At 37.9% G+C, this 20,924-nt stretch overlaps 2 protein-coding genes across 5 annotated transcripts in view; both read right to left on the bottom strand.

Moving 5' to 3' along the window:
- Positions 1–20,924, bottom strand: part of Diaph2 (diaphanous related formin 2) — a 745,764-nt gene that overhangs the window by 548,672 nt on the left and 176,168 nt on the right. For all 4 annotated transcript variants that reach the window (XM_041636640.1, XM_041636641.1, XM_041636642.1 and 1 more), the window contains one exon: positions 14,683–14,822. In XM_041636640.1, the coding sequence (XP_041492574.1) occupies positions 14,683–14,822 (140 nt within the window). The remainder of the gene's footprint in view (positions 1–14,682; positions 14,823–20,924) is intronic.
- Positions 11,138–11,945, bottom strand: LOC121436631 (replication protein A 30 kDa subunit-like). Its single transcript, XM_041636646.1, has 2 exons — positions 11,395–11,945; positions 11,138–11,348 (listed from the first exon to the last, which is right to left on the bottom strand). Exons 1-2 carry the CDS (start codon positions 11,943–11,945, stop codon positions 11,138–11,140), a joined length of 762 nt encoding a protein of 253 aa, XP_041492580.1.

Raw genomic sequence — 20,924 nt, 5'->3', positions numbered from 1 at the left:
ATTCCAACAGCAAACATCACATTCTAAAGTACTGAGCGGGTTAAAATAAAATAAATACCTGATTTCCCTGGCCACAAGTACAGGACTATAAAACCATCAACTTGGGGACCTAAGGCAGAAGTGTCACAAGTTCCATCTGTCTATTTATTGCCTAGGCTAGTTAGTTCAAGTCCAGCTGAAACAACCTGGTAAAACCCTATCTTTTTATTATTAAAAGGTAAAAGGAAGGCCAGAGTGTAGATCTGTAGTTGAGCACTAAACTACCATACCCATGGTTCAAGGACTGAGACTGAGTACACTGTCTGACTTATACTACTTATATTACTACTTCTATATAAGAATACTCCATAAGAGAAAGGGGAATATAAAGAGCTTCAAAAAATTTTTTGGCCTGGCGGTGGAGGCACACGCCTTTAATCCCAGCACTCGGGAGGCAGAGGAAGGCGGTTCTCTGTGAGTTCGAGGCAAGCCTGGTCCACAGAGCTAGTTCCAGGACAGGCTCCAAAGCCACAGAGAAACCCTGTCTCGAAAAACCAAAAAAAAAAAAAAAAAAAAAAAAAAAATTGTAGAATGCCTGTGTTTAAAGCAGACCACATATAATATTAAGTGCTATTTTTGAGCTATTCTTCATTAAGTTATTTCTAAGAAAATGTAATAATTCATGTTAAAAAGAAAAGTTTTGTTAATTGATGATGCAATATGAAATTGAAATAAATATGATCTTTGAACTACCAGAGGTAATATATCTAATTTCAGCATAAGCAGAAAAAAAGCCAAAATTTAATTATATGGAGCTATATATGGTTATCAGAAATAGATAGGCTTTTGGTGCATTTTAAAATATATATATAATATTATATTTATATTTATATTATATATTATATTATTATAATAATATATAATTATAATATATAATTTATATTATATATATATATATATATAATAACTGCATACAGAAGATTTAGAGATATGGACATTCAGATGGTTTGGTAACCAGTGAGAATATATATTTAAAAAATACTGTTGTATCATCATCAAAATTTAATCTGAGTTATGTGACTTAGGTTGTCTACAATGGTAAAATACATCAGTATCATTTTTTTTTCATATTCTCTATTTTGCTTTTAGAGGAAAAGTCTCATCTTTATTCAAATCAGATAATTTTTTTTCCTTTTGTTGTATCTTTTCATTTATTAATTTATTTACTTTTGTTTGTGTGGTTTATTTTGTTTCTGAGAAAGAATCTCAATGTGTAGATATGGATAGCCTAGACTTCACTATGTAAACCAAGCTGGTCTACAACTCACAAAGATCTGCCTGCTTCTGCTTCTCAAGTACACTTATTAAAAGCATACACCACTCCACGCTGTGTGTGTATGTGGAAGTATGGATAGGCAAGCAAGCTAAAGTACACACAAAACAGTCACAGGACAACTTAGTGGAATTGGCTTTTCCCCCACCTTTATATAGATTATAGGTATCAAATTCAGATTGCCATGCTTTCACAGCAAGCACTGATCCATCTTGCTGTAGCCAGAATTCAGATAAATTTTATTAAAAGAAATAAAGTCAAAATATATAGTCTAAGGCTTCAGATGGATCAGCAGTTACGAGCACATACTGTTCACAAGGAAGACAGGAGTTTGGTTCCCAGAAACCACATTAGTTGGCTTACAACTGCTGCTAACCTCAGCTCTAGGAAAAGCCAACCACTCATACCTCTACCAGCACCTGTGCTCAAAATGGCACATAATTAAAATATATATCTTTATCAAAAATAATTAGTATAGAGCCAACAAGACAACACATTGGCTAGAATAACTTGCCACCAAGTCTGACAATCCAAGATTAATTCTCAGCATCAACATGGTAGAAAGAGAGAACCAATTCTTTCATGTTGATCTTTAACTTGAATACAAGCACCAGGACATGTACATACAGACTATTTTTAAAATTTTCAAACATATTTTATGTTTGTGTATACATGTGCACACATAAGTGAAAACATGTGTGTGAATGTCAGATGTGTGATGTGGGAGTGTCATCTATCTGTTGCTTTCATTGGTTAATTAATAAACAAACTGCTTTGGCCCTTTTGATAGGACAGCAGCTTAGATAGGTGGAGTAAACAGAACAGAATGCTGGGAGAAAGAATATTAGAAATGGGTTAGATCAATATGTAAGAGCTAGCCAATAAGAGGCTGGAACTAATGGGCCAGGCAGTGTTCAAAAGAATACAGTTTCCGTGTAATTATTTCGGGTAAAGCTAGCTGGGTGGCGGGAAGCGATCCGTCGCTCCTTTTACTACAGATATGACTTACAGAAACTCTTTTCTGTTGCCAAACGGGTCCTAAGTGAAACTAGTCATCAGGCCTGGTGCAAGGTGCCTTTACTTTTTGTGTCATCTCATTGGCCCAAGAAAGATGTTCCTCATCTTAAAGAACTAAAGTTAGGGATCTAAGATTTCAAGACAAAAGGCCTAGAGTATTCAGTGATATTTATTAAGTGGATAAAGTAAAATGGAATAAATTCCTTTCTGGACCTGAATATCTCTATCTATAAAATGGAAGCAATATTCGTGACACCTTATGCTATATGCATATCATAGAAGGACTTATATCATTGTCTGCAAGAAAGCAAATACATGTCTGTGTTTCTTAAATTTTTTAATATTTTTAGAGATGCCTATATTACATTCAAGGATACAATTACATATGAATCCAAAATTCAAGAATGAAGTCTGACTTAGAGATGTAAGCTTAAAAATTAAAGCCTTCCTACTCATCCCCTAGCTATTTGAATCAGCTACAATTACAACAGTGACTTATAGTTACAGTCATAACTATCAAATGCTTAGCTCCAGATTTCTTCATTTATATTAGGTGTTATAACAGGTTATATTTTTATCTTCCACACCATTTCTTTCAGCATGTCCTCAATTGTCTTACCTACGTATGATTTTCACTAAGAAAAGTAATGGTTTTAGAAACAAGTAATCCAGAATTCCTTCTGTATTAAAGACTATATTTTCCAAAAATGTCTGATAGGGAGTGTCAGCAATGTGGAGATGCTGAACTGCTTCAAGATGGCAGAGATGGATGATAAACTGAAAAGGTGTCTGAGCCAGAAAGGAGTAACAGAGCATCATTGCAATGATCATCCAAGGGATTCCCACGAAAAGCACCGTGGACAATTACATTAGCAAAGTGTATGCCAACCTCGGGCACAATTTCCTCATGAAGGCATGGAGCAGCATGGGTCAAACTAACCTGCAGAACGACATAATTTCCTTCTAATTCACTACATGAAAAATGAAATCATAGTTAAAACAGAAAAGGGCTATTTCCTTATTTGATGGTGATTTATAATCACAATGAATGAGACACTCTTAGCTTCCTGTGTCATTCCTTAATGTAATGATCCCCTCCCTCAGGAATAAATGATAGTGCCTGTCATATCAGTTGGAATACAGAAGTTACCTTAGAAACTGTGCAGCATGAGTGATCAAGGTCAGGCTGACAGTTCCACCCACTCCCCAACAGGAGTCTCCTACTGTTCCTATCAGTTCTTGGGAAAGCTTGTTTCTCATTTCCAGGCATTGGAACAAGAGCTTATTAGAGTCCTTGTGATCTTGACTTAGCTTTCTCACCCTTGGAAAATGCTGTTTTTTTTTTAAATCTAAAATAATTGAATTATTAAAAAACATCTGGTAAATTACAGGTGTACTCTCTTATGCATTAGTTTAGTATTTTGGAAAGTAGAGAGGCGGGGTCGGTTATTAAGTTTCAAACCAGAACAAATGGCTGAGATGCAAAGCAGCCGGGCCACTAGTCTTTCCCAGCATCCCTCAGGCCCTACTTGTTACAGGGTATGGCTGCCATACCCTGTCCCCTACCCTAAACTTTTCAGCTCAAGGACTGGATTTTCCTTCCCCTAGATGTTCTTCCCTATATAATCCAGAAATTTTGGTTATGGGTCCCTTTTGTACCTTTTGGTCCTCTGGCTGCTCCACCTGATTCCCCTCTCTCCCTTCCCCTCCGCTCTTTCCACAAGGCCCAGTATATTCTGGTCCTGTCCACTCAGGACTCTCCCGGATAACCCTGACTCTGACTATTCTCTCCCACATATCTGCAACACACTTTCACCTCCACCATACCTAGAAGCAATCATGTCCTTTCCTTTCCTTTTTATGTCTCTTTTCCATTCATTTGGTGCCCAAACTTCAGGAGTGGCTCAAATGAATTTCCATTCGAAGAAACTGAGCTACTATGAACCAAGCTGCCGATCCAACTCACTTAAGGTATGTATGGATAATTTGGTTCTGTTGGCTTTCGTTACCCACCAAATTTGATTTTAGAGTCAGCCTCTTCAGCTAGTTCTTCCCTCTGCCATATCTCCTCTCCTACTCAGTAAGTTTCTTCGCTCCTTACTATATCCTTTTGGGCCACCGGACACAAGAGAATTTCTCTTCCGCATACCTTCTGGCTGCTCACCACATGGGCATATCTCTGTTCTGCCCTTTGGACTGTCCACCATGTAGACATACTCCCTGCAATGACCTTCAGGGCCCCAACATATGGGCAATTCTACTTACTGAGATGCTTGTGCTTCTCTAGCTGTTTTCTTTTCTACCTGCATTAAACACTTGTCTCTTACCTTCTACTGAGTGTCCATAAGGAGCTCCCTGCTTCATCTACTTTTACTAAGTCACACTGGTGTGCCAGGAAGCTTCCTCTCACCCTACCTGGCCCTCCATCATATGAAAAAGGACACCTCCCTTCTATAATTTGGGACATTTTCTCTGACAAGTTTTAATCTGCTTGGGGATGCCCCAGATTGAAATTCTTGTTATCAAGACACCCACTCTGTTACCTAGTAGCTCGTAGAACTTTCTCATGTCCTGCTCACCTCCACCTCCTACATTCTCCTGGACTGTGACCCATTTCTTGTCCCCTTTCCCTGGCAGGTATCTTTCATATCACTCCTTGTTTATTCCTGGGCCCATACAATGCCAGTTTTGTTGCCTGCCCCGTAGAAGATGTGTTCTAAGTCCCTCAGATTCTAGATACCCTTGTGGCTTCTGTACTATTGGTGGAGTTCCTGCTTATTTCACCTTGTCCCTTTTTGTGAGTCCTACTTAAAAACACATGGCTGCTTCTTTTCTCCTTAAATTCAATTCCTTTCTTGGACTCAGAAATTTTCTTAAACCTTTCTGGCTTTCTGGAAACAACTTGAGCCCCCCTTTCTCTTTTTCTTTCCCTTCTTTTCCCCCACTCCCTTCCTCTCAATAAAACCCCTCACATATGCTCTATCTACATGGCATGTCTGTCTCTCACCCACTGTGTGTGTCTTTGGCATGCCAAAGGACCTTCTCCCATCGAAACATATCATTGGTGCCATATGACTCTGCAGGCTCGCCTGGCATTTCCTCCTGCATTTGCCACTAGCAGTTTGAGGATCGTCAGAACTCTGTAACTTCCAACCTGGTCACTTTTTCAACTAAAGGATCCCTAAATCCCTCCAACCAATACCAGAAGAACTGACAGTAATATTGGGCCCCTCCCCCACCTCTGGCCATTTTTCCATGAGTATTCTTCTCTCAACCATAGTTTCTCACCTTTTGGCTTTGCTCAAAAGATGCAGTATTGGGCATCTATACTCTCTGGCATGGATCCATCGTCCCTGTTTCTGTACTTGATGAACCACAAAAGCAAGCCTGTGCGCTCTCTATACAGTCCTTATTCTCTGCAACGCTGGAGATTACAGGCTTTGAATCTTGCCTACCTCACTCATGAAAACTGCGCCCCCTCCCCTACTTAAAAACACATGGCTGCTTATCAGCACATGGCCACTTATTGGCACACTACATTCTGCCAGAGATCTGGCAATTGGAAGTTCATACCTCTATTCTTTTTTTCCTGTTCTCTTTGCTTGCCCTGTCTTCTTGCTCATGACATGTGATCCAGCCAATCTGAGATCCTCTATCCCTTCTACCACTGCCACACTATCCTGCACACAGTTTGGTGTGTCCTGCTTTCCCACCTGGCTATGGGCTGGCCTGAGATGAACAGTGTCTGCTCAGGAACACTTTTTTTGTTTCCTGTCTGTTTTGTAGGTTTGAAAGAATGTGTAAACAGTGTGGATACATGTGTGTGATTCTGAATACCTGTGTCCTTTATGTGTATCTTGTTAAGTTGTAACAGAAGGAGCAGGACTGCTTTTCCTCCCAGCCACCCCGCTAGCTTACACCCGAAATAATCACACAGAAACCGTATTCATTTAAAACACTGCCTGGACCATTAGTTCTAGTCTCTTATTGGCTAACTCTCACATCTTGATTTAATCCACTTCTAATAATCTGTATGTCACCACGAGGCTGTGGCTTACCAGGAAAGATTCAGCATGTCTGACCTGGCAGCTCCATGGTGGCTCTCTGTCTGCCCTTCTTTCCAGCATTCAGTTCTGTCTACTCAACCTACCTAAGTGCTGCCCTATCAAAAGGCCAAGGCAGTTGTTTTATTCAAGCAATGAAAGCAATAAAAATACAGAAAAACCTCCTACAGCATTAAGTGGATATGATTTAAAATCTCAAAGGTATCTTACAACATGTAAGCAGGTGCCATATTGCCTAAGGACAAGACAGACAGGTCAGATGCCCTAGTTGTCATTTTTATTAAGGGTGCTCATTGTCTCATCTTTCACCTTTTACTTTTATCTTTGTTTCTAATTCCCTCTTACACTGACTCTGTTGCATCTGGCATGTCTACACAGTGGTGTGCTTTGGCAGGACCTGCCAGAACACACACTTCACACAGGGACCCCATTCACCTGTTCAACCTGCAGCAGATTGGCTCTCTTCCACCTGCAACATCTGCTTTCACGTTCACCGGAAGCTTTGATTAACCACTTTCTTTATCTTTGCTCCAAAGACCTGTTTATATCTGTCTACTTTCTCTGTTAATGTCCTATCTGTTTGCTACTACATGCAAGTGAGAGATGGAAAAGCCAGTTTCCTCTTACTCAACACACACTGGTTCTTCCTTCTTATTTATTCAAACCCTATTTAATACATGTCTGTTGGATATGCATGTAATTTAGATTTAACCGTACATATATGAATGGAAGTTTTAACTCTACACATGTATATGCTACTTAAATTCAGCTGGATATATATGTTCATACAATTATTATTTGATGTTGTAATATGAGCGGCGGGGCTGCGTCCCCAGCACCCTGGCCGCCTGCTAGCTTATGCCCTGAAATAATTACACAGGCACTGTATTCTTTAAAACACTGCTTGGCCCATTTCTATCTAGCCTCTTCTAGGCTAACTCTCACATATTAATTTAGCCCATTTCTAATCATCTGTGTAGTACCGCTAGGCGTGCTTACCAGGAAGAGTCTAGCCTACATCCATCCTGGGTCGGAGCTTCATCGCATGTGCCTCAGAGAGCAGAGCTATCGCCTATGTCCGGGAGAGGGGAGCATGGCGTCTCTGCTGAGCTCACTTCCTCTTCCTCCCAGCATTCTGTTCTGTTTACTCCTCCCACCTATGTTTTAACCTATCAGGGCCAAGCAGTTTATTGCTTAACCAATGAAATCAACATATTGATATATGACACTCCCACATCACTTCCCCTTTTTCTGTTTAAACAAAAAAAGGAAGGCTTTAACTTTAACATAGCAAAATTACATATAACAAAACAGTTATCAAGCAAGAATTACAGTTACAATATTTATATCTATTTTATCTTTTATCATAACAATGGAAAACTATAACTATAACTATCTATCTATTCTTCAACTGCATCAAAGACTCCAGAAGAATACAATATTACCTAAGCAAACAAAAAGTAAGCAACTTTTAAAACTCTAGAAATGACAGAGACATCTCGCTGCCTTTACAGTCAGTCACCCAAAGTTCCTCTGTACCATTGGGGCATCCATCTTTGGCCTACAGGCCCATAGTTTCCAACAGACATTTCCACAAAGCAGGAAATTTCAAAGGCAGTCACTATCTGCTTGTCCTGAAGAATGTCTTGCAGACTCTTTCATGAATCAGGAACCCCATAAGACCATCTCTCCTTTAGGCAAGTTTAGCAGTCCTCTCTCTGCGGGTTCTCTGTGTCCAGTTTATGCAATAGTCCAGGCAAGAACAGTTTCTTGCCCACATGGCTATCAAATTCCATAAGGTGCCTCTTCGATGCCCATCTTCTTCTTGAAGTAGATTGGTGCTGCCAGGAGCAGAGTGTCTCATTGTCATGAAAAGTCCTAAGTTATTAAAACATTAAATGCCATATTCTGTAGTCTTAGAAAGATATGAAGAATGTCTATCTAACTGAAATGTATCTCTATATATCTAGAAAATCTAACTAACATGACTACAAGCTTGACTATTACTGATGATTATCCATTAACCTATATTTCTTAATTATACATTACATTTTTTAATGAACTACACAATCATAATATCTTAATCAATAGCAGAAATATGCATACACATATAACAAAATTGACCTTATATCTCTATCAATAAAGCAAAATCTATACTAATACAAATTATACATTTCTATATCATATCCCCCTTTAAATGTTAAAGAACGTTTATAAACCATATTTGGGAACATGAAAGCAGTTTTTTCTCTCCAAACTGCTTCCTGCTGAATGGGGCGTCGTTAATTAGGTCTTTCATGGTATAACCTGTGTGCTAGTTTCATCTCAGTTGGCAATTGAGCGAAGCAATTTTCTGAAGATGTTCACAGCAACCCTTCAGGAGGGCGTGGTCCATCATACCATATCGGAATAGAAGAAATGAACAGGGTCTCATCCTCTGTGAAAACAAAATAAGAAACTCCTTTCCAAAGCATCATGTTCTTAGATCCAAATTTCAAAGTCAAGGCATTTTCAAAACATCTATGTTGGATTAGTTCAGCAGCATTTATAAACAAATATCGTTTAGCCGCTGTTGCTCTTTTCTCAGCATTCAAACAATTCAAACAGAGCATAATAGCATACAGTATCAAAATTCTCTGTGTATTTTCCATCTTTGTGCGCTTTATTTTAACCTCTATTTCGTTTATTTTTACTTTTAACTTTTTGCTTTTTGAGAGTATATCTTTGATCTGGAATAACTCTGTCCTTGAACTCTCAGAGATCTGCCTGTCTCTGCCTCCCAGTCATTGGGATTAAAGGTGTACACTACTACACCTTGAACTCACAGACATCTGTTTGTCTCTGCCTTCTAGGCACTGGGATTAAAGGCGTGTGCTATCACACCTTGAAGTCACAGAGATCAATCTCCCTCTGCCTCTCAAATGTTGGGGTTAAAGGTGTGTACTACCACACCCACTCTCTTTCTTCTCTTTTTTTTTTGTTTTTTACTTTAAGAACTTTAATGTTTAGCATGCATATATTTTTAACACACTGTAAACCATTTAAACATTATATTTGACTTTGAATCTTTCTTTTACTGTATATGTCTCTTTTTTGACCACATGAGTCCTTAAGTTAGCAAGCAATATCAGTAGGATTAAATCCGTGGCTTTGCCAGCTAGATCCAGTCCATTCCTTAGCTTTCCAGCCTCATGGCTGTGTTACTGGCTGTAGCCATGTTTACTGGCATAACTCTATGGCATTTCAAGGTCCCTGCTAGCAAGTAAGTTGCAGCATTATGTCCACAGACAACACACAAGTCCTCTCTCTGTAGTGGGCCCTCCTGCCTCAAACAGTCAGAGTTTGCCCTGGCAGGATGGCCCAGAAAGCCGGCATTTTAAAACAACACAGGTTTTTTCCTGCTACTGCTTAAAACGAACAAGCATTCAGTCGGCTTTTATCAACACCATTTAAATGTTTCATGGCAGGACCTCTTAAGAGCTGCAGGGTTTTGCAGCTGAAGCTGAGTCAGGAAGCCTCTCTTAGATGAGAGTGCTTGCTTGCTTCTAGCAAGCAGAGCAGACCTGAGAAATCGCTGCTACCAAGAAAACATGCTTTATTCTTTCCCAAGCTTTCTCAGGCTTTCTGTGGACTCAGTTATCCACAAGTCTGGGTGCCATTATGTAACAATAGGAGTGGCGGGGCTGTGTCCCCAGCACCCCGGCCACCTGGCTAGCTTATACCCCGAAAGAATTACACGGACACTGTATTCTTTTAAACACTGCTTGGCCCATTATATCTAGCCTCTTCTCAGCTAACTCTCGCACCTGGACTAGCCCATTTCCAATCATGTGTGTAGCACCCCAAGGTGCGCTTACCGGGAAGATTCTAGCCTACGTCCATCTTGGGTCGGAGCTTCATCGCATGTGTCTGCCTGGGAGAGGGGAGCATGGCGTCTCTAAGCTCACTTCCTCTTCCTCCCAGCATTCTATTCTGTTTACTCCTCCCACCTATGTTTTAACCTTTCAGGGCCAAGCAGTTTCTTTATTGCTTAACCAATGAAATCAACAGATTGATATATGACACTTACATATCAATTTGAAATGTTTTAAGCAGCCATCATGAGCTCTTTTAAACAGTCCTAATGAGCTCTATTCAGTGTGTTTCCTTCTAGAATAAAAAACATAATCTTAAATACTTTGAATTGGTATGTACTTTTAGATGATGATAAAAATATATGGTTAGATCTGTTACAACATACTGTATATATGATTTAACTCTGCTTTAAAATATATTCTATGTAGTGATGAAAATTTAAGAACAGAAAGATCTATTTCAGATTAACTAAAGCTAACTGAGAGATTTACAGCACCCAGTACTTCCTGTAAGCTGTTTACAAGACCTTCACTATTGTCAGTTTTCAGTTTTTAGTGTTAAGCTTTTATTGCAAACAGAAATTTTTCTTTACTTCTTTGTTCTTCACAAGCATAAATCTGACCTGCCAAGTTAAAACCAGTTACAGTCAAGCTTCAGAACTCTGGTTAAATCATTCCCCCACTATCTCTCAGCTTGTTTCCTGTTCTCTAGGCAGATCCTATACTAATGTCATTGCAGTCATAACTCAGATATACCCAACACACAGTCCTCAAATGCTGTGATATCTAGAGAATATGGCATTTAAAATGTTTAATTAAATAGTCTTTTTGTAATAGAGACAGTATTTCCTAAAAGTCAAAGCAGCAAAACACCTTCAGAGACTGCAAAGTCAGTTCTTTGTCTCAGCCACAATTTTAAGGCACTGGCAATTTGGGGTGCGAGAGATGTGTCCCATCATAATCAGATACTTGATAGCCTTAGTGATGGCTATCTCAGTAAGTCCAACAAGATCCTTTTGCAGTTCGACTACAGCCTCCCCTTCCTGGTGGGGGCACACTCGAACAAGACGCAGCACCTCCATATGGATGAAATTAAGACCCCTTAGAAGCCCTGGCAGCTGCCACTCGGGTTAGGGCCTTGGCCAACAGGTGCCTTCCTGTGGCCACACCTGTACAGCTTTGTTCCAGCATCATCCGGGCATTGACGACCTCCAGGGTATGTGTGGATAGCTCATTCTTTTCTTCCAGAACACAGATGCTCAGGATTCCAAGCAGTCTGGTTCCGTCCGATGACTGGAGGACGCCAAGCACTTTGGCATACAGTCCAACTGGCAGTGAAATCACATACTGCTTGGCTGTCTGTGGAGCCAAGGGCTGCCTGGCCTCGATGGCTTTCGTGGTCATGTCATTGATTTTGTATATGAGGTACGGCGAAGCTCTCGTGACCTCAATGATCATGCCCATGATAGAGACATGGTGAATTGCAAACCCCCTGATCTTAAACACATTGTCAACCTCAACAGCAGGGAGCAATTGGCTTATGCAGCAAGGCACAATGCTATGTATGCTGGGCCTGGCCAAAATGGTCAAGGGAAGCCCCAGGTCCTGAGCTCTAGCTTGCTCATGGCTGCCACTAGCCCCACTAGCCGCATCACCACCAGAAAAGGTATCACTGCTCCCAAACCCTCCCTTACTCATCTTTTGAGGACTTGGCTGTTGTGTTACGAGCAGCAGGGCTGCGTCCCTGGCACGCGGCCGCCCGCATGGCTAGCTTTACCTGAAATAATTACACGGAAACTGTATTCTTTTAAACACTGCCTGACCCATTAGTTTCAGTTTTTTATTGGCTAGCTCTTACATATTGATCTAACCCATTTCTATTAATCTGTGTAGCCCACGAACTGGCTTACCAGGAAAGATCTTAACCTGCGTCTGTTTGGAGTGGGAGAACCATGGCGGCTCCCTGACTCAGCTTCTTTCTCCCAGCATTCCGTTCTGTTTACTCCGCCTACCTAAGGGTTGGCCTATCAAATGGGTCTAGGCAGTTTCTTTATTAATAAGAAATCACTCCCACATCACTTGGCGAGGTTTGATGGCACTGAATTCAGTCATGGCTATGACTGAATGCCAGTGTTCAATGCCACACACTTTCTGAGCAACCAATCAGCTACCAGAGGAGGCAGCTCCCAGATTCTCACGAGATTAGAAAGCCATCTTTGATGCGGTTTTTTTTACCAAGCAGAATTTTCTAAATGGGAAATGTGCCAACTGCCCAACAACTGTAATCCCTAAACTCGTGAGATTTGAGGCTATAGAATCTTCGAGAGCTTGAAGCCCACCTGGTTTACAGAGTTCTGGGAAAGGCTAGGCTAAGTAACACAGGGAGAACTTGCCTCAAAAAAGGAGGAGGAGGAAGAGTAGGAAAATGAGGAGGAGGAGGAGGAGGAGGAGGAGGAGGAGGAGGAGGAGGAGGAGGAGAAGGAGGAGGAGGAGGAGGAAGAGGAGGGGGGGAGGGGAGGGAGGAGGGGGAGGGAGAGGGGAGGGGGAGGGGAGAGGGAGGGGGAAGAGGGAAGGAGAGGGGGAGGAACGGAAAGGAGGGGGGAAGGAAAGGAGGAGGGAAGGAAGGAAGGAAAGAAGGTTGGCTCATGAAAAAATAAAACCCCCAGTATGTAATATCAAGCACTATCTGGTGTCTTTATAAACATACATTTGACTAGGAAAAATATGTATTAGTCTCTCAATTATTTAATAATTTGGAGTGTTTTTTTTTATTTTTATTTTGTATATGTGTGCCCAAAATAGCAGAAGCCAAAATCAGGTGTTGGATCCTTCCAAGATGGGAGTTACTGGTGGTTGTGAGCCATTCAGAATTGTTGCTAGAAACAGAAGTGGTGTCCCTTGTAAGAGCACCAAACACTCTTTAACCAGTGAGCCATGGCTCCATCCCTGAATGCCTGAACTTCCACAGATGTTGGTTTGGTTTTGTTTTTGAGGGCTTAGTTTAACGAGTTTTATATACTACAGCCCAGGCAGACTTGGAAGTACAGGTAATCTCACAGACTCATTTAATCATGGCTAAAAACACAGACAAGCATCACCATAAAAAGTTCATATCCATTTTCTTCCATTAGCAGTTCAATAGAACATGTTTGTGAATGTCAGTGTTTAAAAATGGAAGGGCACTGCAGCTCCTATTGATATTGGGAGTGCATTCTGGTTTCTGTTCTCAGATAAGGCATATCCATGCTAGGTATGGTGGCTTAGAATTGAGGAAGCCATTCTAGGAGAATTATCCCACAGGCTGAGTGATGCTGTGAGTTCCATTCTAGTCTGGCATACAAAGGGAGATGGTACAAAATAAAAATTAATAAAGATCTCAAACATTTTAATGAGATTACTAAAACGGAAAAGCATACTATTTTAGAACTGGCAAGATGAGACCACTGAAAAATTCTTATAGCCCAAACCATGTCACACCGTAACACTGTGCTTATTATGAAATTATAATTTTCCAATTTTGCCAAGTATAGTATGATTATAAATAATAATATATTGGAATTTATACCTAATTCCAGTTGAATGACTGAGACGTCAGTCCTCATTCTTGAAATTCATATTTCTATGTAAAAGGTATTGAATGCCATATATGCATCTTTAAATATAGGGAAACACAAATATAATTATTTTTTCTTTATATACTCTATTTTAGGAAATTCTGAACTCAAAATGGTGATAATTTAGTATGTAGACTCCAGAATACTACAATGTTACATTGAGATCTATTATTCTTCAAAAAGTATTATTTTGGGTATTACTAATTTTAAGTCTTCTTACTTTCAATAAAGAATTATTCAAATCCATTGTTATCAAGGACCTGCCTCTTAATAAACACCTGGAAGACAGTTAAATGAATGTTTAAAGTAGTAAGAAGTTTATTGATAGTGTCCATTTTTGTTGGCAAAAAGTAGTTTGGTCTATTTTCAAAGTTATAAAAATATATGTGGGTAGTCCATGAAAAACATAAATATAATATGAAATAATATATATATGCTTATATATATAATCACAAGTATAAAAGGAATTTTATGCCAATGCAATTAATGTGTTTTGCATATAAATAATAATTATCTGGGTACACAAATAGACTAACAAGCAAATGTCAATATTTAACTTCTGCATTTAACTCCTCCTCAAAAAGGAAACAAATATTCAACAATTTATCTATAGTTTTAAATCAAACATTATTAAATATCAGGTTAGTTAAGCATGTTTTTAAATATTTAGAACCTGAAAATCAGATATTGCTCTTCTGTTAGATGATAATATACTTCTGAACGGAAAAATCATGAGGTTAAAGTAGCATATCTGGTTATACCAAATATCTATATAAAATGCAAAATGTATGAATCCTATCAAAATGATAAGAACCACCTACCTGACAGGGTTGCTGGTTAAGGAAACCCTCAGAGATTCCAGACAGTTGAGAAGTTTCTCATCTGAGATACCTGATCGCAATTCGTGAACATATTCTTGTGAAGACAGAGTGCATTCATGCTTGCTGTTTTTCAGGCCACCCTATAAAGCAAGCAGAATATTCCACTTTAAAAAGGAAGAAAGGGTTTCTTTTAAATCTTAAATGTAAAATAAAACACAAACTATAAAAATAACACTATGACATTTTCCAACAAATGTTTTAATATAGTCTTCTCACATAAACAATATTGACATCTCAAGCAATGAGTGCCAATTTAAAAAATAAAAGTAATTTTAATGACAAAAATAAAAATTATATCAATATCTTACTTTGTGTGAGTGCTATGGTCCCTCCCTCTTTTTTAAATATCATAAATGGGACTCAGGGTGTTAAACATGGTAGATAAACACTCTACCTCCATGTTAAATTCCCAAATCAAAAATTCCTCAAAGAACTGAGTGATAAGATTATTGTGTATCATACAAAATTCTCCTCAATCCCTTTAAAAGAAAGAAAATTATATTAGCTGGTGTCCACAGCCTGAAAATAACACTGATGTGAATAGCAAGAAGTGTTATTGCCAGAGCTACTTAAACTTATATTCCAATTATTAGGATTAATATTAACTGTTTCTCCTCAACTCATAAAATAAACATTGTTAAATCAGGTTATCAATTTTGTAGTTGCGAGTTAACATTTATATTAAGTTTTATAAACTGAAGAAGAGAAATGTTAATATACAATATTATACATATCCTAAATGTATTGAAAGATAACAGAATATCACTATATTTTAAAAACAAATACAGTTATTAAAGTATAAAACATACAGTCTCCAATTAGCATGCTAATTAATTGAATCATTCTAAAGGGTTTAATTCTCAGCTAGTCACCTGTTACAACCATGTTGTAGAACAATCTTAAAAAGTCATTGAATACGCTTATCAGATAGCAAGTAGGTTTTAGTTTAATTTTCAGTGTTAATAAAGACATTTCTAAAACTCATTAGCTCATCACAGCTCCTTAGCTTTGTCACCTTGCTACAACTATATATATATAGATAGATAGATAGATAGATAGATAGATAGATAGATAGATAGATATAGATATAGATATATATAGATATAGATATTTCATGGAAAAAGCTAAAATGAAAGTATCAACATGTTCACCATATTAATAAGTAATAGTTTCATCTTCCAGAGAAAGAAATCTTTTTGTTCTATTCTTAATTTTTTTGAGATAGGATTTCTCTGTGTAGCTCAGGCTGTCCTGGAACTTGCTCTGTAGACTCAGTTGCCCTCAAACTCAGTGGTCCACCTGCTTCTGAAACCTCAGTGCTGGGATTAAAGGTGTGTGCCACCACTGCCCTGTGGCATAACTTATCTTAACTGCACAATTTCTATAATAGGATAAAATTCTTTTGAACTAAAATTATAGCTTGATTATCATCTTCTAAGTTCACATAAATTATACTGACTGCCTGCTAAGAATCAAAGCAAGTTTCCCCATAGTGTCTGGAATTCATATCACTAGAAGAGATGGAAATTTTTTCAACAATGTTCCAATAATAAAAAATAGATTGCCGATCATTTCATACTATTTGACTTTTCATTGGGAATCCCTCCTTAATGTAAACATTTACCAAATATTCTATATTTGAAATCCCATTAATACATTAAAGGCCTACTATTATCTTCCAATATGTCAGGAATATTACTTTCCAACTGTATTATGGCAATATTATCAGTATAAGTGCACTTAAAATGGTGTGTTTAAAGTCATTATTTGTGTCTTTTTTCTATTGAGAACATCATAAAAACATATTTTCTGAATTGAAACAAAATTAAAAACTAAGTACTATTTTTAATTTATCTATAATAATTCCAAAGCAGCAGATGCACACTTTTATGCTGAATTTTCTTGCTTTATTCCAAAGTCCAAGCTAACTACAGAATGACCACATTTAATGCATAGTTAAGAAAAAAAAAACGAAAAAAACAACTAGCTTTGAAAGGGTTTATGAATTCCTTTCATTGATCTACCCATTTCTATAACACCAATTATGTATAGCATAATTTTTATATTACACTTTTACCTTGGTAATTATCTATCTCACTTTCTATGGCACTACAAAATCCTTCAGTAATGATAGATGAAAATGATATGCTACACACATTACTCTGAAGACTAGTAATATAAAATAATAAACTTGACAAGTTTATAGTCAGATAATACATTCATGGAATCTTCAAATTTACTTTTTAGATAATAGGTCTCACTGATCCATTTGGGAAGCTTTTGTGTAGAGTTCTTTTATATTTTGTCTTTTAGTCATCTGGAAGATCAAGTCCAAGTCCTCACTGTTGGTCTAATCAAAGAAGTCTCACCACAATAGTATTGTGATTTCCATGTTCAAAGTATCCTCATAATAAGTAAATGATTTGCTTTACAGAAGTATATTATGATCAACTCCCTCACTGATGATAACAAAAGCTGTACCAGGTAAGAATATAGTCTGCACTACTCACCATTGTATCCACAGAACAAACCATCACTACATATATTCTGGAAAGATAGGTTGGTAATAAGCAAGTGAACGGATGATAGGCACATTTGAATATGCTAAGACCAGTTAATATTTATTCTTATACTGGTGAAGCACAAGAGATTAGCAAGGCACACTCTTGGGTATGCTTGTGAAGGCCGTTTCAGTGACCATTCCAATCATAAGGGATGTGACCTACTCAACAGTATACTCTGTTAATGGATTAAAATTTGAACAGACTATTATGAAAACAGAGGACTAATTTGAGGAAGTATTCACTGGAAGTGTGACTTAGAAAGGTATCATTTTTCTTTGTTTCGGTTGCCCATGGTGGAAACATTCATGTTCTGACATGTGTTCGTGGATATAGTGATGCTTCCTTCCCTCAGGTGAAAATACTTTCTGTGGTAATATTTTGTTTATGATCTAACAAATAAAGCTTGCCTGAGGATCAGAGCACAGAACTAGTAACACTAGTTAGGCATAGAGACCAGGCAATGGTAGCACACAACTTTAATCCCAGCACTCAGGAGACAGAGGCTGACAGACTGTTGTTAGTTCAAGGCCACCCTATGCTGTATGAAATTGATCCAGACTAAAAGCGAAACAAAGATCACACAAAGGTAATCTTAGTACTTGGGATCACATGCTTTTATAGAGTTGGAGACAGGAGTGATATGACTTAACAGAGAGAAGAATATAAGGCAGGAGGAGACAGGAGCAAAATGCAGTCTAGGCATTCAGTCTGTTCAGTCAATCTGAGGATGCAGTCAATCTGAGGAGGCAATCTGAGGACAGGGTCATCCATTTGGTCTGAGCATTGGTAGAAGTAAGAACTCTAGTGGTTGGCCACTCTGCTTCTCTGATCCCTCAGCTTTTACCCCCTGATATCTGACTCCGAGTTTTATTATCAAGACCAATTAGAACTCGTGTTAGATCTTTCAAAGTCATATCCCCAACCTCTGAAATTTAAAGCAATGTAGGACTCCCCTCTTTTACCTTTTGACTCATAAATTTGACAAAGTGGCCAAAAGTCTAACACACATTTGCTTCAAAATGTGACCTTGTAAAACTTTCGGGCACAAGATGGTCAGAGAAACTGATATCACAACAAGTAAATTTAGATATCACTTGGCATTCCAAGGAAACTCAGAATTCACTACCTAGCTTGAACCATGCCCTGATTGTATCATCCTTTGGGCAGGAAAATGTACTAGTCTTTATAATATTTTTGCTCATGCATGGAATAGGCATAATAAATGTCTCTATTTAAGATGGTTCATATAAAGATATTCAAAAGATGACTTTGTATGTATCCTATCATAGATACAGAAAATGTTCACTCCACTTGCTAATGGAAAATTAATAGCATTACTTTAATGGGCACCAGTGGTCATGGCTGACATGCTGTTTATGGACACTTCAACTAGCACATCATAATGGAAATCACCCTTCTGCACATCTACAAACCCACATTTTTAAAAATATGTTCTTAGTTTTTGTTGTCTTTTCCTTTTCTTGCGAGCAGGGCTCATTCTGTAGTATAGATTTCCCTTGAAATTACTATGTAGCCAAGGCTGGCTTTAAATTTCTGACAATCCGTCTCTGCAGGCACTCAAGCAGTTATGACTATAGGCATGACACCAACATGCTCAATTTTAGAAAGTTTAAGTTACATCATTTAGATACCTGGTTGCTATAAGGAATGGAAACATGCTAATGTGTAAGAGAGAAAATCAACAGTTATAGAACAGCATTTTCACCAGTAAGAGTACTTTAGAGTTTTAATCTAAGTTTACGTTTGAACACTACAAAAACATGATAGCTTGTCAAGATTAGAATGATTCTTGAAAATCAACTATTTAACACTATCATTACAGACATAAAGAACCCAGCAGAGCATTGTGATGCACCTCATCTCAGTCCTTGGGAAAGAGAGGCAGGTGGATCGCTGAGTTCAAAGCAAGTCTAGTTCACAACGTGAGTTCTAGGATAGACAAATCTACACATTTTTTTAAAGTAGAATCTAAGGAAGAGTCAACTGAGCATAAGTAGTGTGGTTTCAGGACTAAAGTATAAATATTTTGAACTTCTGATACTTCATTTATCCTTTCTAGACTACTTTCCCAATACTGAAAAACAATTGACGCAACAGGTATTTAAGTCTGAAATCTGTATTTAAGAAACATCATAGTGTGTGAGTATCTTCAGCATAATCACTATGACACAACATAATATTAAAGAAATAACCTGAAACAAAACAGTGCAATAGATTAAACTAAATCTCACTGTACTTAATAGGCTGTAATACAAGAATGGCTTATTATTAACATCCTGTTCAGATACTGAACAAAGGCAACAACTAGATAATGGATGGATAATAACTGAAATTTTAATTAGTTGCTCTGTATGAGATTAATGAAAATTACCACTGTGCCCATTTGATCTTTAAAAAATAATGCAGACAAAGTTAGTAATTAGAGTAAAACGTGCTATTCCAAAGCTAGGTGAATAAAAAGCTTTCTTAATTTGAGGCCATTTCTTAATTTGAAAATCATTAGAGTGTAGAAATTTGTCTGTATGACTATGCTTATATTATACTAAGATAGTACACAGAGAACTGAAAAGTATTTTAGGTAACATCCTCCCTTTACTATAAAATAGAATTGTAATATCAAAACTAGACAAGAAATATTTTTAAGCAAACATTCAAAGGATGCAGTAGATATCACCACTTCTGAGATTAGTGACTTGGACCAATCTTTTCCTTTCATTTTTTAATGTAAAAAGAGATGGACTTTTAACTTGAGAAAAGGCTTCAGAATTCTTATTTGTAAGCATCCCACACTGTGGACACTGGATGCAACTACATACATCTTTCAGGTATAGTATGGACACAGAAAGCAATTACTATCAATGGTGCCACCTTTAGAGAGGGCAATATTATCTTGAAGAAAATGGCAATACCAGTACTGCTTGTATTGGTTAAATTTTGTCAATTTGATACAATCTGCAGTCACCTGAGAAGAGAGAACCTCAAGTAAGGGACACTTCTATGAAACTGCCCTGTAGGCCTGTCTGTCTGTGGGCATTTTCTCAATTGATGTGAGAGGACCAGGCTGACTGGAAGTGGCACATCCCCTAAATAGATAGTATTAGAAAGTGAACTGAGTAAGACATGGGGTGTAAGCCAGTAAAGTAGAATTCCTCTATGGTCTCTGCTTCAGTTCCTTCCCACAGGTTCCTGCCCTAACTTCCTTTCGTGACAGACTTTAATAGGGATATATAAGCTGAGGAAACTCTTTCCTTCCCAAGGTGCTTTCGTTCAGTGTTTTATCAGAGCACAAAGACAAGAAAGTAAGACATTGCAGTTGACTATGCTTCATACGTAAGTCAAGTTTCTTTGATTACTTTAACCTACCGAGTTCTTTACCTACTATTGTAGTTCTCAAAAATACGATACTGTAAGTTAGCACATTTCGAATTGTATCTACAAAGATTCCTGCATTATTCCTTATAGGATCCTACAACTTTAAAAATATAAACTGAAAACCCATTTCCTGTATCAGCTAAAGAAACACAAAATCAAATTGTCCTACACATATAAATCTAAGTATTCATTCCAATAATGAGGATGTGGTATCATTATTAATTT

The sequence above is a fragment of the Microtus oregoni genome, unplaced genomic scaffold (assembly GCF_018167655.1).
Source record: "Microtus oregoni isolate MIOR12 unplaced genomic scaffold, Mior012 000050F_000, whole genome shotgun sequence".
NCBI lineage: Eukaryota > Metazoa > Chordata > Mammalia > Rodentia > Cricetidae > Microtus > Microtus oregoni.
Note: the sequence above shows the minus strand (reverse complement) of the source record. Positions and strands in the feature narration are given on the sequence as shown.

Excerpts from the sequence above, each read along its gene's own strand:
- LOC121436631 (XM_041636646.1), bottom strand. The coding sequence starts at position 11,945 with ATGAGTAAGGGAGGGTTTGGGAGCAGTGATACCTTTTCTGGTGGTGAT. Across the intron at positions 11,349-11,394 it reads GTGGCCACAGGAAGGCACCT|GGGTCTTAATTTCATCCATA; the intron begins GTTGGCCAAGGC and ends AGGGCTTCTAAG.